This window comes from Mustela nigripes, chromosome 1, assembly GCF_022355385.1.
Source record: "Mustela nigripes isolate SB6536 chromosome 1, MUSNIG.SB6536, whole genome shotgun sequence".
In the NCBI taxonomy this organism is placed as follows: Eukaryota; Metazoa; Chordata; class Mammalia; order Carnivora; family Mustelidae; genus Mustela; species Mustela nigripes.
Genome location: NC_081557.1, coordinates 242,801,000 through 242,826,715, shown reverse-complemented (window position 1 = coordinate 242,826,715; position 25,716 = coordinate 242,801,000). Strand labels below are relative to the sequence as shown.

The 25,716-nt window shown below is 39.9% G+C and overlaps 1 protein-coding gene and 1 pseudogene across 2 annotated transcripts in view; both read left to right on the top strand.

The window, feature by feature from the left end:
- Positions 1-25,716, top strand: part of TEC (tec protein tyrosine kinase) — a 140,863-nt gene that overhangs the window by 47,995 nt on the left and 67,152 nt on the right. For both annotated transcript variants that reach the window (XM_059383564.1, XM_059383572.1), the window contains exon 2: positions 1,778-1,963. In XM_059383564.1, coding sequence (XP_059239547.1) covers positions 1,826-1,963 — 138 coding nt within the window. In that variant the 5' untranslated portion in view covers positions 1,778-1,825. The remainder of the gene's footprint in view (positions 1-1,777; positions 1,964-25,716) is intronic.
- On the top strand, positions 19,743-20,170 carry LOC132008229 (eukaryotic translation initiation factor 1-like; annotated as a pseudogene).

The following is a 25,716-nucleotide window of genomic DNA, read 5'->3' as shown; positions in this document are numbered from 1 at the left end:
AAGGAGGTAAGTTTTGAGCTAGTGGATTTTTCTTACCAACTATTCTGACTGGGTATGGACTATTTGAAGAGCATTGGAAGCAAAGATTGGTTGATAGGTTATAGCCAGATTGTGATTGATTGCCTAGTGCTATTATGGGAATTTTGACTTTTTCCTGCAGGTGGCAGGGAAGTTTTGAGGAGGCATTCAGGATTTCTGGTGAATGAAATGGTATGATGCAAGGTGGTATCTTTGACGATTGATTCAATGGGAATGAGGAGTGTGTTGTTTGAACAAAATGAGGCAAGAACCTGTGGAAAGAAAAAGCAGTTGGAGAGCTGCTGGTCCAGATGTTAAGGATTTAAACTAGGAAAAAGGCAGTGGAATTAAAAAAAATAATGATAGTAAACATTTCTATAGGGTTTTCATAATAAGCAACTTCTTTCCCACATCTCATTAAACCTCACAATAACCTTGGGGGTATTTATCTCCATGTTTTATAAATGAAGGAACTTACATACAGAGGTTAAGCTGTTGTGAAGTAATCTTACAGAAATGGGGGTCCTGACTGGATATGACAGATCAGTAATAGGGAGTTGCAGGGATTCTTCCAACTTTCAAGGTTGGATGTGGAAATGGTAGAATTCCAAGTGGCTAACTCAGTGTCAAGGCTCTGGCTCTGCTCTCAGGTAACCACTTATGGTTTTTTTTTTTAAGATTTTATTTACTTATTTGACAGACAGAGATCACAAATAGGCCGAGAGGCAGGCAGAGAGAGAGAGAGAGAGAGGAAAAGAGGCAGGCTTCCCACTGAGCAGAGAGCCCGACATGGGGCTCAATCCCAGGACCCTGGGATCATGACCTGAGCCAAAGGCGGCTTTAACCCACTGAGGCACCCAGGCACCCAGGCACCCCAACCACTTACGTTTTTTTCGTGACTTCTGTTACCCTATGATTTGATGTGCAATGACTGTCATGTGCGGTGAAGGGCAGGGAAGAAAAGGCTGCTGTCCATTTGATTTCTATCAAATAAGAATCTTCATGTATTTTCTGAGTAGTTTTGGGTTTTCAGATAGTTAAACTTTGTTGAATTTTAGAAGGCTTAGTTTAGGTGTGGGGTATCCAAATACATGGCTGATGACTTTGTCCAGATGGGTTCTTCCCTGAGTCTGTTAGTTGTGACCGGGTGGATTTCCTTTTCTCTTGTGGTTGAGGCAGGAACCCTAGGAAAGAGAACTATGAAGCATGGTGTAGACATTGGAGAACATCCTCATGGCTGTGGTAACTAGGATGTTTGATCAAGATTACATCTTTATCAGAGCTGGAGACTGACCCCCTACCCACCACTGTGGTAATTCATTCTGTTCACAAGTCCCCCAGGTCCATGTGATCATCCATCTCAGGTGCTAGGGTCCCGAGGCAATTTAAATACCAGCTTCAATCAGCCATGGAGATGATGAATGTACTTTTTCATCTGAGATATTTGTTTCCCTGCAATTAGGTAGCAGAAGAATGTGCCAGAAACCTATGGGATGCTGGGGGAGGTACAAAGGAGTGACTCATCATCGTGGCAAACCTTGATTAGATTTCTTGTGAAATGCTGGGTTATGGAGGAAAAGGATGAGCCTGGGGATGAAGAGAGGGTGAGCTTTTGTGCCCTGGGCAGTTTCAGTCCAGGTGCTAGACTAACATTCATTAGCTCCAGCTGTGATGCAGATAATTCGGCCTGAAAACATCTTTGGAAAATTAAGATGTCACATTTTATTTCAGCTGTTTTTCACCCCCCCCTTCTCTTTAGAATACTGGGATCTTCAATGGCAGGAGACAGAGTGATCAGAAGACCGAGATGAATTTTAACACTATTCTAGAAGAGATTCTTATTAAAAGATCACAACAGAAAAAGAAGACATCACCCTTAAACTATAAAGAGAGACTTTTTGTGCTAACAAAGTCCATGTTAACCTACTATGAAGGTCGACCAGAGGTAGGAGACAATAAAAATTTACTTTGCTGCTTTCTATGTTGATAATATTTAATAATATTGTTCCCCCTCTGCCCTCCTCTCCCAATCTTATGGAATAAATTTCAGGCAAATGAAGTTAAGGTAATAATTTGTTATCATTTGAATGATAAAGCTTAGAATAGGGTGAGAAATTCTTCGCAAGTCTCTTGATTATGGTGTAGTATATATGGGTGTGCATTTTCTATCAGCCTACTGAATTAATCTATTCAAGAAAACAGATTTCCACATCGGTTTTAGGTCCTTGTGGAATTCATTAAGTATATTGTATACACATGGCTTCTTCCCATAAACGACTGTATTATGTGTCAAAATCGACTTTAGCCCATATACACTGAGTCTGTGTCCATTGCTTTATATGAATAGTTCTTCATCCTTATGTGGAAATTACTTAAAAGGGATTTGATGGAGCCAGCACATTACTGAGGCTGACCAGAAGCAGAACTGTTCAGTGTTTCTTATGATAAGCAGCTACCGCAGAGTGCCTTTTATGGGAGCAGGGAGAAGTAACTTTTTTTTTTAAACTTATTTTTTATTTATTTTCAGCATAACAGTATTCATTATTTTTTCACCACACCCAGTGCTCCATGCAATCCGTGCCCTCTACTTCTAACAAGCTCCTCTGTGAGCATGGGGCGTAGTGAGGGCGTGTTGCTAGGCGGCCAGCTCCTGGCTTTTCAGTTGTTTTAGTCTCTGGTTTTCCCACTAGAGGAGGCCTGTGAATGTAGGGTTGCCTCTGGCCAACCTTGTTTTCTCCTGATATCTTGAAAATGCAGCGTCTTGTCCTGCCGGTCCAACCAGCTCCTCCCTACTAGAAATATTCTTGGATTCCAGGGAATGACTGGAGAGTGTTGTCCCTTTTGTCCACATGCTGTTGTCTGGTTGGTTATGGTGGGATTTTTGGTGATCTTATTGTTTGGTTTTATTTAATTCTTTTTTTTTCCCCCTACCTAGAGTGCCTTCCTGAGAAATTGATTTATTTTTTTTCAGTTGTTTGGCTTGTTTTTGTTTTTGTTTTCTTACTCCCACTGGTTTCTCTGTGTTGGTTCCCCCCGATTCAGAGAGAATGGCATCATTGCTTCTTTCTGGTTGTCCTTAACTCTGTTAATTGCTGTTGTGGCTTGTTGTTGTGACTTGTGGAATTCTGCAGGCTGATGTAATTTAGGACTAAACTCCTTTATCTTCCTTTCTAAATTGCAGAAATTAAGACCCAAATTTGAAAAACTTTTTGAGTTGTAAAACTTGGCCTAAGATGAATCTGGTTTTGGTCTTAATTTATCCTAGTCACTGTGACTTTTTTTTTTCTTTTTTCTTTTGGCATTTTTGGGTGCACAAATATCAATATGTTTATTTATGTGGGGTTTCCTGGTCCCTGCTGGGAGTATGTTTGTGTGTGTATGTATGTGTATGTATATATATATGTACATATATATACATGTGTATGTATATATATATATGTACATATATATACATATATATGTATATATGGCATATGTGCTATATTTCAATTATTAAATCTGAAAAATTCAGAGTTCCAAAAGGCTTTCAGTTAAGACTAGAAATATGAACTATTTTAAAATCTAAAATAGATTTTAAGGGAAGACAAGACATTTTGGTATTTGGTAATTATTTGTTATAAATTGAACTTAATGTAGTAAGTCTCAGAAAAGAATAGAAATATAACGACGAAAGTAGTAAAACTTGGTAGCTTCTTAACCAAAAAGAGCCTCAGAAATCAATATTATCTGCTTAGAAATATGGACGGATCGAGTTGAAATATGTTGCAATTGTTAGGTCACTTTGAAGATGGTAAATATACAAAGTTTAAACTGCCCTAATTGCTTGAGGTTAAATGGAATAAAGAGAACAGTGGGACCCCTCTTTATTTTAGAACCTGGCCCACTGTCTTGCCTGGGAGGAGCCTTAGTCACTATAAGAACCGGAAAGGATGAATGTGCAACTTTTGTATCACCATAAGCGGGATTGGAGGAGATTATGCTGAGTGAAATAAGTCAAGCAGAGAGAGTCAAGTATCATATGGTTTCACTTATTTGTGGAGCATAAGGAGTAACACAGAGGACTTTGGGAGATGGAGAGGAGAAGGGAGCTGGGGGAAATCAGAGGGGGAGACAAACCCTGAGAGACTGTGGACCCTGGAAACAAACTGAGGGTTTTGGGGGTGGAGGGTGGGTTGAGCCTGGTGGTGGGTATTAAGGAGGGCAGGTATTGCATGGAGCACTGGGTGTGGTGCATAAACAATGAATCTTGGAACACTGAACAAATAAAATAAATGAAAACCCAAAAAAAAAAAAAAAGCCACAACAAAACAAAACAAAAACAAAAACAATAATAATAAAAAGAACCACAAAGGACAGAAAAATACCCAGCTTCTGAAACTTAGCGACACTTAGCGTCAGGGTCCACCTCCCTTCTGGCTGCTGATGAGCCCAGTGAGCCTCATCCTGCTTTCACCCCTACTCCTGCCATGATCCCCCTGGATTCTTTTTCTTAGGGACAGACGTTCGCTAACATATTTAGGACTTTCTGCTTGAAATACGGTTGCAGATTTGTTTGCCTCTCACAGTTAAAAATAAATCGTTCATAGTAAAAAGTTAGGAATTTTAAAATAAGAATCTTAATTTTTGTAAAAGTAAAAAAAAATTTTTTTTGGCCATCCTGGGCTGAGTTCCTGCCTGACAGGTCTCTCTGCCTGGCTTCTAGGTAAGCCCGGTAGCACCCCACTGTCATGTTTCTTCCCTGTTTCAGTTATTCTGGTTTCCATCTCCCCAGCCCTAGAAGCTGTGATCCAAAATTGCTGTGATATGGGTAGCTTTTAAGAATCAATAGGTATTTGAAATATAATATTTTTTTTAAAAAATGTAAAACTAGAGGTGGATTAGAAAAACCATGGGACTCAGAGGTTGGGATAAATAGCCCTAGAGATATTTATTTTAGTTGTTCATAGTTCTGTTTTTAAAAGAAAAACTGTGGGTAGGCTATTCATTGATCTAGGCACCGTGATCCCTAGTTTCTTCATGGCAATTAAGTGCCATTAATGCCTTATTAAAACTCTTAGTTAATCATAATGTGACTCAGACATGCATCCTCCTGTGGTTCTCTGAACCCCAGCTCTTCAACATGATGGCAACAAGCGTTTCTATCTATTAAATATAGTTTATTGTGCTTTTCAAAGTATGCTAAGGAATTCTGTTTTAGATGAGGAATCCACTCAAGCTGTGTCTTCCAAGTCTGATATTGGCAAAGATGTGTTTCGATTTCTGCTGTGAGCCATTCTTTGATTTGTACTCCTTGCTCTTACTGTCCTCAATTAGCGATGATTTCTGCATATTCTAATGAACTGAGAAGAGCCCTTCCAGGAATTGATGTTGTTTGATCTCAGTCAGAATAACAAATAGAAAGAGGACCTGGTGAGGGTGGGGGTTGGGGGTGGGGAGTTTGGGGGGATGAGGGGAGAGGGGTTCGTAAGTGATCTTGTTCTCTGGTCTGGGAACAAATGACACATGAGTTAGACACCACCACCACCACCACCACCCCCCCGCCCCCGGGCATGTGAGGGAAATCTCCATGTGGACTTGAGATGGAATTCAGGGAAGAGCAGGAGCTTAATCAGGAAAAAGGTTTATTAAATAATGGTGAGAAAACAAGGAATGGAGAGATTTCTAGATGGTGAGATTTGGAATAAATAAATTCAAGTAAATTTATAGTTACTTTTAGCTAAGAAATCAGGAACTATATATTATTTATTTTATTTTATTTTTTGAAAAGATTTTATTTACTTATTTGACAGAAAGAGAGAGAGAGAGAGAGAGAGAGAAGCAGGCTGCTGGGATCCTGGGCCAGGACCCAGGGATCATGACCTAAGCCCAAGGCAGATGCTTAACTGACTGAGCCACCCAGGAGCTCCAGGAGCTTTTTATAATTGGGCTTTGGTACTACTAATTTGGGTCATTTGTTGTCTATAACACTGCTCCAGTATGGAAATAGTTTATAAAGTTGAGGAGTAGAAAGACTGGTTTTGTCAGGCATCCCCAAGACTGTCCCCAGGTTTGGTAATTCATTAGGAGAACTCACAGTGCTTGGCATATGGTTGTCTTCATGGCTATGATTTGTGACTATGGAAGGAGTCCGAGCTAAATTAGCAAAGGGAAAAGGCATGTGGGGAAAATCTAAAGGAAACCAGGCACAAGCTTGCAAGAGCCTTTTCTCACTGGAGTCTTCCAAGAATGTACAGAATTCTTCTAGCCTTCGATTGTGACAATTATGAAATGCTGTCTACCAGGAAAGTGCATTTAGAGACTCGGCACCCAGGGGTTTTGTTGGAGCTGTTCACATAGACGCTCTCTCTATCATGTACCAGAATTCCAGACTCCAGAAGGAAACTAGGGGTTCAGCATAAACCATATTTTTTGTACAAACAGCTTGGGCACAATGAGCTCTTTTTATCAGTGCTGGAAATAGTAGGAGCCTCTCAAAGCCCAAGTTCCCAGATGCCAGTCAGGGGTCAGCCAGGTAAGCAGGACTTTCTCAGGTAGCGGTCTCTTAGGACCATTGTCTGTGCTTTAGGAGTAACAGTGACACAAATTATTGAGTATCACATACAGGCCAGGCACTGGGCTAAGTACTTTACACATATTATTTCCTTTATTCTTCAAAACAAACATCTTATTAGTGCCCCCACTTAAAAAATGAGTGATGCAAGGCTTAGAAAGTTTAAAAACTTGGACAAGGTTATGCACTAGTGAATCATGGGGCTATTTCTTTAAAGCTTATCCTTTTTTTTTTTTTTTAAAGATTTAATTTATTTATTTGACAGACAGAGGGAGATCACAAGCAGGCAGAGAGGCAGGCAGAGAGAGAGGGGGAAGCAGACTCTCTGCTGAGCAGAGAGCCCGATGCAGGGATCGATCCCAGGAAGATCCCTGAGATCATGACCTGAGCCGAAGGCAGAGGCTTAACTCACTGAGCCACCCAGGCGCCCTAAAGCTTCTCTTTGAAACAACCTTGAATATTGGGAAAAAAGTCTATTAGATTTCTCTATAACACAGATAAAGCTTTATTTTAAAGCTTTTGAGAATTTTAAAAAAAGATTTTATTTATTTATTTAGAGTAAGTGGGGTAAGGGGTGGAGGGAGAGGGAGAGAGAGAATATCAAGTTGACTCCACACCAAGCACAGAGCCCAATGTGGGACTTGATCTTATGACCCTGACATGATGAGCTGAAATGAAGAGTCAGATGCTTAACCAACTGAACTACCCAGGCACCTTGAGAATATTTTTGTTTACTACTTTCAGTTATGATTTTTTAAAAGATTTTATTTATTTATTTGACAGAGAGAAAGACAGCAAGAGACAGAATCACAAGCAGGGGGAGTGGGAAAGGGAGAACCAGGCCTCCTGCCAAGCGGGGAGCCTGATGTGAGCCCCGATACCAGCACCTTGGAATCATGACCTGAACCAAACACAGACACTTAATGACTGAGCCACTGAGGGGCCCGGTGCCCCTCAGTTATGATTTTTTAAAATATTTTCTTTGAGGTAGAGAAAATTAGCACTAGGCAGGGTTTTTTGTCCTGGCTCAGCCACTGTCTAATTGGACTTTATAAAACAATATTCTTCCTCCCATATATCTCTCTACACTCTTAATTTTTTTTTAAGATTTTATTTATTTATTTGACAGACAGAGATCACAAGTAGGGGGACTCAGGCAGAGAGAGAGGGAGGGGGAAGCAGGCTCCCCGCTGAGCAGAGAGTCCGATGTGGGGCTCGATCCCAGGACCCTGAGATCATGACCTGAGCCTAAAGCAGAGGCTTTAACCCACTGAGCCACCCAGGTGTCCCATCTCTCTACACTCTTAACGCCTCCTTCCTCATTTCCATTTCAACCCAGTACACATCCAGTCTTTTACCTAATGCCGTGACTTTTCCCTTTAGTTACAACCTTATTGAGGTTCCCAACTCCATTCTCTTGATGGATTACTGCCCTATTTGATTCTACTCTTGGACCTTAATATTTTATTCATGCAGCCATCATGGGGATATTTCAAACTTGTAGCTTTGTATCTTCTCTTGGATCAAGTGAAAACTCCTTAGCTTGCAGTACAAGGTACGTGATGCCAGGTTTCCTTGTCTTCCCTCTTTCCTCCTCCCCCTCCTGCTGTGTCTTTCATGTTGTGCCTTTCTTAATGTTGTTCCGTCTACTTAGAGCGATATGGTCTTCCTACAGCCTGTGAGGATTCATCTGTCCATTCCACTATCTATTTTATTCATCAAAAATGTGTTGAGTGCCTAGCAAATACTAATCTTTTCTTTAAGATTTTATTGATTTATTTATATTTTATTTATTTATTTGACAGAGAGAGATGCAGTGAGAGAGGGAACTCAAGCAGGGGGAGTGGGAGAAAGAGAAGCAGGCTTCCCGCCAAGCTAGGAGCCTGATGCGGGACTCGATCCCACGACCCTGAGATCATGACTTGAGCCAAAGGCAGAGGCTTAACCCACTGAACCACCCAGGCACCCTGAAAACTCATTCTCTATTGGCAGTTGAGTTTCCTTGTTTCTGAGGGTAGTTTGCATCAGCTCCTTGTCTTGTGCCTCAGTTTCCTTTCCTGTGTCTCTTCTCTCACTTCTCATTCATATCTGTTTTCTTACCTACTGTCCTAGATCTGAGTTTCCTTATCATTAGTCACGTTAAAGGCCAAGAGGCAGGTCTGAAATCTTAGGATCTTATTCACTGCCCTTAATTTGGCAAATTAATCTATTTTCTTTTTTTTTTTTTTTAAAGATTTTATTTATTTATTTGTCAGAGAGAGAGCGAGCGAGAGCGAGCACAGGCAGACAAAGTGGAAGGCAGAGTCAGAGGGAGAAGCAGGTTCCCCGTGGAGCAAGGAGCCCGATGTGGGACTCGATCCCAGGACGCTGGGATCATGACCTGAGCCGAAGGCAGCTGCTTAACCAACTGAGCCACCCAGGCGTCCCAATCTATTTTCATATAATCATACTCACTGTTTTTTTTTTCCCTCTAGGAAGTCGAAACCTATTTAAGACAGAAGAGGGGCTAAAATATGATTCCTAAAAATTTCTGGCTAACTTTTTATTTTGCTGTGTTTCAACTTACAGAAAAGTTAGAGGAATAGTACAAGGAACTCTCAAGTAACTTTTAATCAGATTCACAAGTTTCCTCTCATTGTTGCCCTGTTTGCACTGCCATCTTTGTCTCTGTCTCTCTCTTCACTTGCCTGATGGTTACTGAACCATTTGAGAGGAGGATGTAGACATTGGCCCTTTTACCACTAAAAAAGTCTTTGTATATTGTGTAGGAACAAGGCCATTCTTTATAACCACAGTATTATGATCAAAGTCAGGATGGTTAACATTGATATGCCCCTGTTATCGAATCCAGAGTCTGTGGTCAAATTTCATTCATCATGCCACTGACGACTGCATAGTTATTTCTCAACTTCCTCCCCTTGCCAAGTCTGGGATCTAATTGTGGGTTATGCATTACATTTGGTTGGTCAAGACATAAAGGTTTTTTTTTCTCTCTTTTCTTATTTATTAACATAAAATGTATTATTAGCCCCAAGGGTACAGGTCTGTGAATCGCCAAGTTTACACACTTCACAGCACTCACCGTAGCACATACCTTCCCCAATGTCCATAACCCCATCACCCTCTCCCTACCCCTCTCCCCCTGGCAACCCTCAGTTTGTTTTGTGAGATTAAGAGTCTCTTATGGTTTGTCTCCCTCCCGATCCCATCTTGTTTCATTGATTCCATTCCTACCCCCCAAGCCCCTCATGTTGCCTCTCAACTTCCTCATATCAGGGAGATCATATGATAATTAAGACGCTCCTGGTTTGCAAGATCTAAACTAACTGTGTTTTTTCATTGATTATCTGTATTAGGATGAGACAAAGAGTCCAAGGAACATCAGTATTTTTTGGTCAGAAATGGCATTACCTAGTTTATTTTATTTGTAAGACTTAGCTCTCAGCAGGGTGGTACAGTTGGTTAAGTGTCTGACTCTTGGTTTCTGCTCAGGCTATGTTCATGGGATTGAGCCCCACACTGGCTCAGTTCAGCATCTCTGTCCCTCTCCCTCTGCCCCTCCCTGGCCATGCACACTCTCTCTTTCTTTAAAGTAAAGAAATAAATCTTAAAAAAAAGAACACTTAGCTGTCAGCAATTTTTAGTGATATCAAAAAGTCAAATTTCCCTCAAAGTTTTATTTAGCACTTTTTCCACTAAATATATTAAAAAACCGTGCCATAGGCACTGAAGGCAGTTAGGAAAAGACCAGTTTCCAGAATGTTTGGAAATGGCATCACTTGAAATAAACATAGTGTTTCTCCTTACTTTTATTCCCCCCCACCCCACCCCCCGTCTGTCTTGAAAGAAACTTCTTGTAACTCGAAATGTGTGAAACTTCTTGCAGTTTTTGAAAAAAAGAACTATGTTTGACATCATGATTTTTGTAACATGTGAGTTTTATTTTTCTCTTGTTGCATCATGAAGTGCTGGGTTGGGGATTCTTAGAAGTCTTTGAAGCTACTTCTGTAATTAGTAGTTTCTAGTAAGTGTTGGAGAAGATAGTTATGATAGCACTTATCTTGAGGGACAGTTAAAGAGACCAAATTATATGTGTGGAGGAAGATTTGGTGGCACAAGTGTAGATTCCATAGGTTTTAGGGGTGTGGTAGATGTTGGGGAAGGGTTGGAGGCCTCCACTTGGCCAAGATTGGAGTATGAGTAAGGTTGGGCAAGGAGTGCCCATTCCACGCAATGGAAGCAGCATGTGCAAAGGCCCTGGGGGTATAAGGGAATTTCGTATGTTTGTGGATCTGTTCTGTTCTAGACTTATATAGATTTCTGTAACTGGCAATTGGCCATACAAGGTGATAATTAATTTGTTAATAATAAAGAAGAATGATATGATTTCCTTTTACTTTATTTAGAATCATACAATTTTAGAGCTTGAAGGTATTATAAAGAATGCCCCCCCCCAAGTTTTTCACTTGTGGGAATTGAAGGTAAGGAGATGATCTGCTCAAGTTCACCCAGTCAGCTGATGGCTAAAACTGGACCAAAACTCAGATCTGAATGTTTCTGAGTTAGTCTCTGATTATCCTGTCTCAGTTCTGGGAAGGATGTATTTGGGTTGCCGGAGTAGGTGAGAGCACTTACACACCTGGTTATTCACTTACACACCTGGTACAATATGGTTATTCACAGAATAGACACCATCTAGTCACTGTTCGGGCACCTCTGCTTAAAAATACTGATGTCTTCTCTGCCTTTGCAGCTTTGCCTCTTGTTGCACGTAATAGTTTCCTTCCCTTTATTTCTAGCCCTCCCCTCCCCCTGCCTATCAGTTATAAGCATCTTGCTCTTTTAAAAATACTGTTAGGGGCACCTGGGTGGCTCAGTGGGTTAAGCCGCTGCCTTCGGCTCAGGTCATGATCTCAGGGTCCTGGGATTGAGTCCCGTATTGGGCTCTCTGCTCATCAGGGAGCCTGCTTCCTCCTCTCTCTCTCTGCCTGCTTCTCTGCCTACTTGTGATCTCTTTCTCTGTCAAATAAATAAATAAATAAATAATAAAAATACTGTTAAATTTATTTGTATTTTATTATTATAGTGTTTTTTTCCCCTCACAAATGATGTAGTTACCTCTTTGAAGGCAAAGTTTGTTGCCTCATAACTGAAATGTTTCACACAATGCCTTCCACCTTCCAGCTTCTCAAAAAAGCTTTCATTGGCAATAATTACAATGGTGGTGGTTGGTTAGTGTTTTAGGGAAGCAAAAAGATCCTTAGAGACATTGTGATAATTACTTCTTATTTTGTTTCTTTTTCTTTTCTTTCTTTCTTTTTCTTTTTTTTTTAAGGAGATGCATTATTTAAGTTTAGAAAAAAAAAAGTGTCCTTATTTGCTATTTATTAGTGTTACCCTCTCCCCTAAACTAAAATGTGGACATTATTTGAAACAACTAGACCCTGAACTATCAGAAGAAATCATACAGCGACTCGAGAAAGTGAAACTGCACGTTGCATTGTTTCTGGGTGGTTTAAGACATGCTAGGTCTCAGATGTTGGTTGATGCTGTTCAGGCGCACGTGGAGAATTATCTGCAAAGGGAAATTAGAAACACCTGTGTTGTTCGGCAACTGATTGTATTAGGAGAACTTCTGCCATTATGGGCCTTTAGGTTTGGGGACTACACTGTACTTCCGAGGTAAAATATTAAAATTTGCCGGTTCCAACTTCAGATAATGAAAAACGCTGTTATAGTCTATATTACTAAAGCTCTTTTACCTTTTTAATGTTTAGTCATAGACAATTGTCTATAATCCTTGCATGACTCTGCATTACTAAACACCTAAAGTGAAAAACTGCACCAAATGCAGTTGTTTGCAAAATAAAATTCAATGAGTAAGTAAGAGACTTAAATGAAATCTCTAGTAATTTTTAATTGATTGTGGGAAGGGAATTCCTCCTGATTATCCTAGTTGTATGAGAACACTTCTTCCCACTCTATCTTTATTCCACATAACCACGTAAGTATAGCTTTTCCTTAATTTGTCTTGCCATGAAAAAAGGTACATGGGGAGATACAATTCCCTGCTCATGAGATTATAACCTGAATTTTTCTCATTTTAGAGGACTATGTAAATCATATATACAAGTATATTTATAAATTATATATAGAATTATATAAGTTATAGATTTATAAATCATGAAGAATTATAGATTTGTTAAATATATTTAATATGTTATTTATATATTTCCTGGCAGAAGAGGGGCCATAAGTCCATACAGTTATTTGTCATGTGGGCCTCACATCACCTGTTTTAGTTCATTCATTAACTGTACAGCAAAGACTTCCTGAGTATGTATAGTAATGCTAGAGATGGAGGAATTAAAAGATGCCTGATTCTGGCTTTGTGAAGCTCACAGTCTCATTAAGCTCTAGTTCTACTTCTATGGGTTCGTGATGACAGACTTTCTTACGGTGCATCTGCTCTGCTGTGGAGCGGGAGTTCCCATCCTCCGTGCTCCACTGTTGTATGCCCTCTCACCAATGACCCTTGAACTTCAGTTGCCCTTGGGTTTCCACGCGTCAGTGGGGGTAGTTGCACATACAGGATTTCAGGGTTTCCTTCTGTTCTTCAATTTTACTTCATTTAGATTTCACAAAAGTACCAGGGTTTTGCAGGCCTGCTTGCAACGTTCTGTTTTCTGTAGTATCTCCATAAAGTGTATGTGTAGGTAACTTAACACGTTTATCCACCATTTATTTTACAAGTGAAGAAACGGGAGACAAAGTCAGGCTGCCTTCTCTGAAATAATGTCCCATTTGAGTAGGTGAACCAAGATGTCTAATCTTTCTGGCTGACATGCTGCTATCTGTTAAACCACACTGTGCTACTGACCGCAAAGGGGGACTTCCTTAAACACAAGTCCACTGACCACCTGTATGCAGAGTTTCCTTCCTCCTTCCCTGCTTTGGCTTTATGTAGAAGACCTTGAAGAGGGAGTTCTTTTCACATTGTTGGTTTGTGTTTCTTTCTTCCTCACTGCCCCCCCTCCCCGCCCCCCACCGGGAGGTGGTGGGAGTCCTACGCATGCAAGTAATTTCATTTTGTGGAAGAGAGACCTCGGAGAAGAAAATATTTCTGGAAGTAGTTATATGAAAGAGGTTGAGGGGTGCCTGGGTGGCTCAGTGGGTTAAAGCCTCAGCCTTTGGCTCGGGTCATGATCCTAGGCTCCTGGGATGGAGTCCACATTGGGCTCTCTGCTCCACAGGGAACCTGCTTCCCTTCCTCTCTCTCTGCCTCTCTGCCTACTTGTGATCTCTGTCTGTCAAATAAATAAAGGAAATCCTTTTTAAAAAAATTTATTTATTTATTTTCAGCATAACAGTATTCATTATTTTTTCACCACACCCAGTGCTCCATGCAATCTGTGCCCTCTCTAATACCCACCACCTGGTTCCCCCAACCTCCCACCCCCCCGCCACTTCCGATTGTTTTTCAGAGTTCATTGTCTCTCATGATTCACCTCCCCTTCCAATTTACCCCAACTCCCTTCTCCTCTCTAACTCCCCATATCCTCCATGTTATTTGTTATGCTCCACAAATAAGTGAAACCATATGATAATTGACTCTCTCTCCTTGACTTATTTCACTCAGCATAATCTCTTCCAGTCCAGTCCATGTTGCTACAAAAGTTGGGTATTCATCCTTTCTGATGGAGGCACAACACTCCATAGTGTATATGGACCACATCTTCCTTATCCATTTGTCCGTTGAAGGGCATCTTGGTTCTTTCCATAGTTTGGTGACCGTGGCCATTGCTGCTATAATCTTTAAAAAAAAAAAAAAAAAAAAAAGAGGTTGATAAAGGTTATACGTAGATAGTAGCTCTTAAGAATTTTTAAGTGGGTTTGGTTAAATAGTTCTTTTTAAAAATACTTGAAATCGTTCTTCCCAGAAAAAACTCAGAAGAAACTCAATTCAATGTGAACTTACAATCCCAACAGGCCAGACCAGTGTCACAGCTGAAAAGGACCCCCTATAAATCTTCTATAATGTATTATTAAGTCTGTTTTTAAACATTTTTTTACAAAAGTAAACAGATTTTTAGGTTAATTCAGCCCTGACTAGGATTGATTATAGTACATCATCAAAATAAATGGTAGAGATTTGAATTTTCTTAGGAAAAGATGAGTAGCTTTATGTTAAAGATCCAGTAAGTAAAAATTCAGATTTTTTTTTTAAAAAAACAGGGTCATTCCTTTATTTTCAGATGTCACATTTAGTCACTTTCTAAGGATAGAGTTCATGACTGAAATAGCTGCCAGGAAACAAAACCAACATCCACTAGATGAAATAGTATATTTCCTGAGGTTCTGGAATCGTTAATCAGCAATTTTCTGTTCGTTAATCAGCAATTATAGGAAACTGCAGTCATTTCTACAGCCCATTTCCAAATTAATAGAATTTCTGTGTGTTAGGAGTAGGAGACTAAGACTATGGACTCTGGAGCCAGATTACCTGAGTTCAAATCCTAAATTTGTTACCTTTCTAGCTGCAGGACCTTGGACAAGTTACCTAACCCCTATGCCTCATTTTCCTCATCTCCTAACTGGGGAGAAAGAAGTACTGCCCTCACAGGTGTTGATGAGGAGTGAGCAGCTCACCAAGTGTGTGAGTGGTCAGGACAGCTCCTGGCATATAGTAAGTGGCATATATATAATCGCCAGCACTTGCTGTAATGCCTATACACACAAGCTACGTCCCATGGTCACCCACCTTTGTCTTTTTTTGTATGCGTCTCAGGGTGTTCGTTCCTGCATCTGGCTTTTCCCAGATCTAGACATTGTTGCAATAAGCACAGCAGATCACATTGTTGTGATACCGTAGGATCACAGTGGATCCACTCTCTAAATCGATCTCTGTTGCCTGCCGTCAGTTGCATTTTGAGCTTGCGGTAAGTGGCAGAAATGTGTACCTCCAAGTAGGGCCATTTCACATTCCAGACATCGCAGAGCCTGTGTTGGTAGAACTCTTATCGGGGACCCTCTGCTGTGAATGTTTTCCTCTGGACACTTGTCACCGGGGCATGTGGCAGCGTACTGGTTGTGGGAAATGTACTTTTCCTTCTGCTCCTTCACTTTGGTGTCTTCCAACACCAGAGGTGGGTCTTCTAAGAAGAGAAAGAAAAGTAAGCATTAGAGACTTAATTCCAGGGCCCTTTCTCAGGTTCCTGGAAGGACCCTCACTGTTTTGTATTTATAATTTTGCACTTAAAAGAAAGAGAGCCTTCTTCTTAAAGTGCATAAGCTTCCAGCCGCTCAAAACCTGGATCTGTTTCTGCAGAGCACAGAAGACTTGATTTGTTCTAATATCTGATGATATCTATAAATTCTGCCAGTGAGATACCCACAGACATCTCTGCTGCATAATACCTAAGAAATAAGCACATTTCTAATTGGCTTATGTTCTTAAAAGTCTTCCTTTCAAGAGCAAAAAGATGGGTGTCTACTTCTGTTGTTTATTTCTCTTTCTTACTTTCAGAGTTGGTTTTAAAAGTACCATACTGGGGCACCTGGGTGGTTCAGTGGGTTAAGGCCTCTGCCTTCAGCTCAGGTCGTGATCCCAGGGCCCTGGGATTGAGCCCTGCATTGGGCTGTCTGCACATTGGGGAGCCTGCTTCCTCCTTTCTCTCTGCCTGCCTCTCTGCCTACTTGTGAGCTTTCTTTCTGTAAAATAAATAAATAAAATCTTTAAATAAAATAAAATAAAAGTACCATACTTTTTGTGTTAAATGAATTCCCAAGTGTTTTATGGTTAGAGTTACTCTGGTGAATTGGTTTTCATAGTGCGTTTGTTTTAATTAGGAACTGTTAATATGTAATCAAGCTCTTGATCTTTACAAATCTGTTGTGTAACTGACCAGTATACTGGGCAATTTCTAAATATGACATAGTGGCCCAACTTTCTTGTGTCAGCTTTGCTACCAAGTGTTATTTTTCTATTAAATTTAATCCAAATCCTGAGAAGAAAGCAATTTTTAAAAAGTTAACAAAAATAAAAGGATTTTAAATTCAAAATAGGAATATACAGAAGGGTGGGGTTAAATATTTCTTTGCTGAGCACGTTCTAAACTGTGTGTGCTGGAGGGAAGTATTCATGGGGAATGGTAGAAGAACGTACATAACCAATAACCGTGAACTTTCTGAATCGACTGAAATAGAAAATTTAAAAGCAGAGAAATCTAGATTTGTAATTCATAATCACTATCAACTGGTGGAGAAATGAGGTTCAAACCCAGGCCATTTGACTGGAAGTTCCCTAGACCCCTCTATACTCTAGCTTTCTAGCCAGCCCCCCCCCCCCAAAAAAAAAAACAAAAAAGGAAAACCCAACTTTTTACTTAAATCAATAAACTTAACAAAAATATTTTAAATTCCTTTTTGTGGCAGATACTGTTCTAGGCTGTAATGACACCAAAAAGTATAGACAGCAAGTGTCCTGTTCTCACGGACTTATGTTTTAGAGGAGAAAGATAGACAGTGTCCAGATAAGCGAGTACATATCTCCCACCTGAAGGAAAGCAAAGCAGGATGGAAGGAGTGGGGCCTTGCATGCCTGTTTGTTTGTTTGGTTGGTTTGTCTGCTTGTTTTTGTTTTCTTTGGTAGGTGATGTTGTGGGGGGGAGGTGGAGGTTTTTTTTTTTTTAAGATTTTAATTAATTAATTAATTAATTAATTTCACCAGTAGACAGAGAGGCAGGCAGAGAGAGAGAGGAGGAAGCAGGCTCCCTGTGGAGCAGAGAGCCTGATGCGGGGCTCCATCCCAGGACCCTGAGATCATGACCTGAGCTGAAGGCAGAGGCCTTAACCCACTGAGCCACCCAGGTGCCCCAGGATGGACATCTTAAGAAGAGTGAGGCAGGCCCTCTGGAAACCCTGGGGTTTGGGGGGAAGCCAGGAATGCAAAACCTCGAGAGGGACATCCGGTGCTTCCTTATCCAGGAACAGCAGAGGGGCTGAGGGGCTGAAATGGACATGGGCGGGGGGGGGTGTGTGAGGAGGGTGTGGTGGGGGAGGAGGCCAGAGACCTGGGCAAGATCACACATGGATGGCTTTGTGGGCCATGGAAAAGACTTGGATTCTTTAAAAAATTATTTATTTATTTATTTTTTAATGCGAGAGGAAGATTTTAGAGGGTTAGCGGGTTATAAGTGGCCACTGACAAAATTTGGCCCTTTCACATCAAGACGCAGGAGCACAGAGGAACATGAAATGGCAGGGAGAAGGTTAAAGGTCGAGTTTTGGCTCTGCTAGCCAGTTCGACCTCGGGAAGGTCGTTAATCCAGCCACTGCCCCAGTTTCTATCTTAAAATGAGGAAATTGGATTTTTATGAATAATTCACCAGAATCTTTTCCATGACCACATTTGATTCTCAGATCTGAAAATAGTTATGAAATGTCCACATATATTGGCAGTGGTTGTTGACTATGGGGAAGAGGAGACCCTCCTCTCCCTATGTTCTGGTCAGACTTTGGAGCTTCCCTCTTCTCAGCCCTGAGACTCACCCCTGCCTCTGAGCAGCCATGGTCTGGTGTGCGGATAGTGGTGTTTCACTGTTTTTTCAACCTGCATTTCTCTGATTATTGTAGAGGATGAACAAGTCTGCATAGTATAAGGGTCCACTGGCATTTACTCTCTGTTGAGGTGTCCTTTTGGATATTTTTTCTCCTTTTTTCACTTAGGTTTTCTACTTTTATTTATTTTTAAAAGCTATAACATATACATTCTGAATCAAACTCGTTGTTTGTATATGTTTTGCAAATACTTGTTTGCGCTTTGTGGCATGTCTTTTAATTCTCCTAATGCTATTTTTTTTTTTTAGTAGTAAAATACAGATGAAATTTACCATTGTAACCATTTTAAACTGTACAGTTCAGTGACAGTAAGTGCGTTCATCATGTTGGGCTGTAATCACCACTCTCTGGTTCCAAAGTTTTTTTTATCACCCCAAATAGCAATCTTGAGAAAGTTCTGCGTGCACATTGAGAAGAATGTGTATTCTGGTGATTTTGGATGTAATGTTCTGTAAATATCTGTTAACACAAGATGCCTGGGTGGCTTAGTCCGTTAAGCATCTGTCTTCAGCTCAGGTCATGATCCCAGGGTCCTGGGACCAAGTCCTATGTCAGGCTCCCTCAAGCCTGCTTCTCCCTCTGCCTGCTGCTCCCCCTGCTTGGGCACACTGTCTCTCTTTCTCTCTTTGACAAACTAAAAAAAAAAAAAAAAAAAAAATTTGTTAAGTCCATCTGGTCTAATGTGTCATTTAAGTCTGTTATTTGCTTATTGATTTTCCGTCTGGATGTTTCTATCCAATGATGCAAGTGGGGGTATTAAAGACCCCTACTATTACTGTATTTCTGTATATTTCTACTTTAAGTCTGTTAATATTTGCTTTGTATATTTAGGTGCTCCTATGTTGGGTACATGAGTATTTATAAATGTTATAGCCTCTTGTTGAAATGGCCCCTTTATCATCACCTAATGCCCTTTTTTGATTCTTATTATAGTCTTTGTTTTAAAGTCTATTTTTTCTGAAGTAAGTATGGCTATCCTAACATTCTTTTCGTTTTCAATTTGTGAATCTTTTTCTATCCCTTCATTTTCAGTCTGTGTCTTTTTTTTTTTTTTAAGATTTTATTTATTTATTTGACAGAGAGAGATCACAAGTAGGCAGAAAGGCAAGCAGAGAGATAGAGGAGGAAGCAGGCTCCCTGCTGAGCAGAGAGCCCGATGCGGGACTTGATCCCAGGACCCTGAGATCATGACCCGAGCCGAAGGCAGCGGCTTAACCCACTGAGCCACCCAGGCGCCCCTTTTTTTTTTTTTTTTTTAAAGATTTTATTTATTTATTTGACAGAGAGAGACACGGTGAAAGAGGGAACATAGGCAGGGGGAGTGGGAGAAGGAGAAGCAGGCCCCCAGCCAAGCAGGGAGTACAATGTGGGGTTCAATCCCAGGACTCTGGGATCATGACCAGAGTCAAAGGTGGATGCCTAAGGACTGAGCCATCCAACTACCCCTGTGTCTTTACATCTAAAGTGAGTCAGTCCCTTGGCTCCAGTCACTGGGCCACTTCCAAGAACTGAGTGGCCTTCTCCTCAAGCCCACTTGCTTCCTGATGCTCCTCCCATGCCTGCCATCTCCTGCCACCACCTTCCACAGGCTATTTCCACCCAGGAAAAGGAATCTTATCTTCTGTCTGCTATCTGGAACCTCCCTTCTTTTGACCCCTTTGATGATGCAAGCAAGGGTGAAAATCTGCTTCCTGCTGGCACTGAGGATTTTATCCATATAAGAATTCAACAGAGAAATAGCAGGAAGACCCTTACTACTATCCAATGGATAGCTGATGATCATGATAAAAAGAAACTATGAAAGCATTCAAGAAGAAATCTGCTTTTAATGGTACTGTAGTTGAGCATCCAGAATATGGAGAAGTAATTTAGCTACAGGGTGACCAGTGTAAGAACATACGCCAATCCAGAGAGATTGAACTGGCTGAGGATGACCAGCTGAATGTTCATGGTTTCAAGTGCTTTTGGCTCACTGAAGCTTAAATGAGGATTTCCTTGAAATGAGTAGAATTTCCCTTCTGTCTCTTGTCACAAATTTAAAAACCTCACAGCTTGTATAACATAACCATTTGGGATCTGCCTTTAACTTGGACTACTGTAACTTCTTCATGCAATTAACTGAAAAGAACCAAAATGAAAAAAATAAAAAAACCCAAATGTGAGTTTCTTATAAGCACCATATGGAAAGGTTTTGTTTTTTTAATCCATATAGTCACTGCGGTCTTTTGATTGGAGAATTTAGTTCATTTACATTTAAAGTAATTCTTACACATTTAAAAAAATATATTTATTTATTTATTTGATAGACAGAGATCACAAGTAGGCAGGGAGGCATGCAGAGAGAGAGAGGAAGGGAAGCAGGCTCCCTTCCAAGCAGAAAGCCTGATGCGGGGCTCGATCCCAGGACCTTGAGATCACGACCTGAGCCGAAGGCAGAGGCTTTAACCTACTGAGCCACCCAGGTGCCCCTAAAGTAATTCTTGATAGATACATACTTATTGCCATTTTGTTAATTGTTTGCTGGCTGTTTTTGTAGTTCCTTTTCTGTTCCTTTTTTCTAATCTTGCTCTCTTTTATTTGATGACTTTCTTTAATGGTTTACTTAAGTTCCTTTGTCTCTATCATATATGTATTTACTATGGGTTTTTGCATGTGATTATCATGAGCCTTATATATATAATAACCTATATGTTATAAGTTGATAACAACTTATTTGATCACATTCTAAAACTCTACATTTTTACTCTCCACCCATGCTTTATGTTTTTGATGTCTCATTTTACTCCTTTAATCTTATGTATCCCTTACTAATAGTTGTAATCATAGTTATATTTACTACTGTTGTTTTTAAATCTTCGTACTATATTTTTCAGTGATTAACCCACTACCTTTACTATATATTTACCTTTCCAGTGAGATTTATTCTTTCATGTTTTCTTGTTCCTAATTACTACCCTTTCTTTTCAGCTCAAAGATGTTCCTGTAACATTTCTTGTAAGACCATGGGATGCCTGGGTGGCTTATCACTTGAGCAGCTAACTCTTGATTTCAGCTCAGGTCTTGATCTCAGGGTCCTGGGATAAAGCCCCACTTTGGGCTGTGTACTTTATGAGGAGTCTGTTTGAGATTTTGTCTCTCCCTCTTCCTCTGCCCTTCCCCTTGCACTCTCTCTCTCTCTCTCTCAAATAAATAATTAAATCTTTTTTTTTTTTTTTTTAAACCCACATTTCTTCTAAGGCCAGTTCAGTGGTGATGAATTCGTTTGGCTTCTGGTTGTGTGAAAAACTCTATCTCTCCTTTAATTCTGAATGACTTTGTTGGGTGGAATATTCTTGGTTGGAAGATTTTTTTTTCAGCTCTCTGATTTATTTTTTTTGTACCATTCTCTTATGGACTATAAAGTTTCTGCTGAAAAATCTAATAGTCTCGCTGGACTTCCCTTGTATGTAACAGAAAAAAAAATTTTTCTTCCTTGCTGCTTTTAGATAGACAGAGATTATATCACATCTTTAACTTTTGATATTTTAATTATAATGTATCTTGGTTTGGGTCTCTTTGGGTTTATCTTATTGAACTTTGGTCTTCCTGGCTCTGGATGCCGGTTACACTTCTCATTTTAGGGAAGTTTTCAGCCATTATTTCTTTAAGTAAGATTCTGCCCCGCCCCCCTCTCTTCTGGGATCCCTACAATTTGAGTGTTAGTCTATTTGACTAGGACTGTGTATATTTGCTTACTTTTGAAAGCTGTTGTCTATGAGTCTAGCTTCCAATCAGCTTAAATCTCGGTGCTGAGATTCTCTTCCTCTTTGGGATACTGACAAGTCTTGGCACACCGTCAACTACTGGGAGCTATTAAAAATATAATAATCTGCTTGAACAACCACAAACAAGATCTAGAACAAGGTTAAAAGACAAAGTTCATGTCCTACATGACACCACTCCTTTAGACCTAGGAAAGGTGGACATTTCACCTACTGCATAGAAACAAAACAGAGAGTCAAAAAAAAGGAAGAGAGGAATATGTCCCCAATTAAAAAACAAAATAAAACCTAAGGGAAAAGTCTTAATAAAATAGAAATAAGTAATTTACCTGATAAAAAGTTGAAAGTAATGGTTATAAAGATGCTCATTAAACTGGGAGAAGAATGGATGAACCCAGTGAGAACTTCAATAAAGAGATAGGAAATATACAAAAAAATCAAGTGGAAGTCATGGAGCTGAATAATACAATAACTGAACTGAGAAATACACTAAAGTGATTCAACAGCAGACTAGATGAAGCCGAAGAAAACATCAGTGAACTCAAAGACAAGGCAGTATAAGTTACCTTATCAGAGCAACCAAAAGAAAAAACGTATTTAAAAAAGTGAAGAGAGCTCAAGGGACAACAGCTTTCAAAAATATGCAAATATACACAGTCCTATTGGACCATGAGCATAAGGCCCACTGTTCATCAGAACCAGGCTATCTGGAGGTGTCGTTTAGACAGCAGTTGCAAAAACTGGGGCTCTAGATGAGTATACAAGCAATTTTCTTGGGGAAGTTTTTTTCTGGGATAGATCATATGGTAGAAACAAGTCCAAATAAATGTAAGAGAATTAAAATCATATCAAGCATCTTTTCTGATGACAGTGGTAGGAAAGTAGTATCAGTTATGTGAAGAAAACTGGAAATTTCACAAATATAAGGAGATTAAACAACAGGCTACTGAACTATCAATGGGTCAAAGAAAAAAAATCAAAAGAGAAAAAAATACATTGAGGCAAATGAAAATAAAAATGTAACATATCATAATTTATGGAATGCAACCCAAAAAGTTCTGAGAAGGAATACATAGTGATAATTGTATACCTCAAGAAACCAGAAAAGTATAAAATAAACAGCCTAACTATATACCTTAAAGAACTAAAAAAAGAAGAACAAATGAAGTCGAAAGTTAGAAGAAGGAAGAAAATAACAAAGATTACAGCAGAAATAAAAGAAAAAGGACCAAAAAACAGTAGAAAAGATCAGTGGAGTTAAGAGCTGGTTCTTTGAAAACAAAATCAACAAAACTTTAGCTAAACTCATTAAGAAAAAAGAAGGCTCAAAGAAATAAGATGAGAAACAAAAGAACTTACTAACTGACACCACAGAAATACAGAGTATCATAAGAAACTAATATGAACAATTTTATTCCATCAAATTGAACAACTTAGAAGAAATTAATAAATTCCTAGAAACACACACTGTACCAAGAATGAATCACGATGAAATAGAAAATCTGAACAGACCAATTACCAGCAAGGAGATTGAATCAGTAATCAAAAACTTATCAATAAACAAAAGCCCAGGACCAGTTGGCTTTACTGATGAATTTTACCAAATACTCAAAGAAGAATTAGTCTTCCTTCTCAAACTCTTCCAAGAAATAGAAGATGAGGAAACTCTTCCAAACTCATTTTAGGCCCACATTACCCTGATACCAAAACCAGACAAAAATATCACAAGAAGAGAAAATTACAGGGCAATATCCCTCATGAGCATAGATGTAAAAATCCTCAACAAAATGTCAGTACACTGAATTTAACAATATGTTAAAAGTATTATATGCTGTGATCAAGCGGAATGTATGCTAGGGATTCAAAGATGGCTCAACATCTGCAAATCAGTCAGGATGATAGGCCACATTAACAAAATGATGGATAAAAATCCTGTGATCATCTCAATAGATGCACAAAAGGCATTTGGCAAAATTCAAATTCCATTTATGACAAGTCAAGGGGACACCTGGATGGCTCAGTTGGTTATGTGTCTGCCTTCTATCAAGTCATGATCTCAGGGTCCTGGGATTGGGCCCTGTGTTGGGCTCCCTGTTCAGCGGGGAGTCTGCTTGTCCCTCTCGCACTGCCCCTCCCCACATTCAAGCTTGTGCTCTCTCTCTCTTTAATAAATAAAAACAAAACAAAACAAAAAGCCCTCTCACCAAAACAGATATAAAAAGAATAAATCTCAGCATAGTAAAGGCCATATATGACAAGCCTATAGCTAACATTCTACTCAGTAGTTAAAAGCTAAAATCTTTTTGTCTAAGATCAGGAACAAGGCAACGATATTCACTGTCACCATAGTATTGGAAGTCCTAGCCAGAACAATTAGGTAAGAAGAAGAAATAAAAGACATGCAGATTGGGAAGGAAGGGGTAAAACTATCACTATATGCAGATGACATGACATTATATACAAAAAAACTCTAGAGTCCTTAAAAAAACTGTTACAACTAATAAATGAATACAATAAAACTGTAGGACACAAAATCTATACAAAAAAATCTGTTGCATTTCTACACACTAATAAAAAACTATCAGAGACATTAAGAAAATAATCATATTTAAATTCCATTAAAAAGAGGGCCCTTCAGGGAAATACAAATCAAAACCACAATGAGATAATCACCTCACACCAGTCAGAATGGCTAAAATGAACAAGTCAGGAAATGATAGATGCTGGCGAGGATGCGGAGAAAGGGGAATTTCCCACGTACATTGTTGGTGGGAATGCAAGCTGGTGCAGCCGCTCTGGAAAACAACATGGAGTTTCCTCAAAAAGTTGAAAATAGAACTGCCCTATAACCCAGCAATTGCACTACTGGGTATTTACCCTAAAGATACAAATGTAGTGATTCGAAGGGGCGTGTGCACCCTAATGTTTATAGCAGCAATGTCCACAATAGCCGAACTATGGAAAGAGCCCAAATGTCCATCAACAGATGAATGGATAAAGAAGAGGTGGTACATATATATATCATGGAATACTATTCAGCCATCAAAAGAAATGAAATCTTGCCATTTGCGACAACGTGGATGGAACTAGAGGGTATTATGCTGAGCGAAATAAGTCGATCAGAGAAAGACAACTATCATATGATCTCCCTGATATGAGGAAGTGGAGATGCAACGTGGGGGGTTAGAGGGTAGGAGAAGAACAAATGAAACAAGATGGTATTGGGAGGGAGACAAGCCATAAGAGACTCCTGATGTCACAAAACAAACTTAGGAGGGCTGGGCACATGGGCTAGGGAGAGGGTGGTGGTGTTGTGGATGTTGGGAAGGGTATGTGCTATGGTGAATGCTGTGAAGTGTGTAAACCTGGCGATTCACAGACATGTACCCCTGGGGCTAATAATACATTATATGTTTATATTTTAAAAAAGAGGGTGCCTGGGTAGCTTAGTCAAAGTGGCTGTCTTCAGCTCAGGTCATGATCCCAGGGTCCTGGGATTGAGTCTGGTATCAGGCTCCCTGTTCAAGCTTGGGAGCCTGATTTTCCTTCTACTTGCTTCTCCCCCTACTTATGCTCTCTCTATGTCTGTCATATAAAAAAAAGTTTTGTTTTTTTTTTTAAAGATTTTATTTATTTATCAGAGAGAGAGAGGGGCAGAAAGCAAGCACAGGCAGACAGAATGGCAGGCAGAGGCAGAGGGAGAAGCAGGCTCCCCGCCGAGCAAGGAGCCTGATGTGGGACTCGATCCCAGGACGCTGGGATCATGAC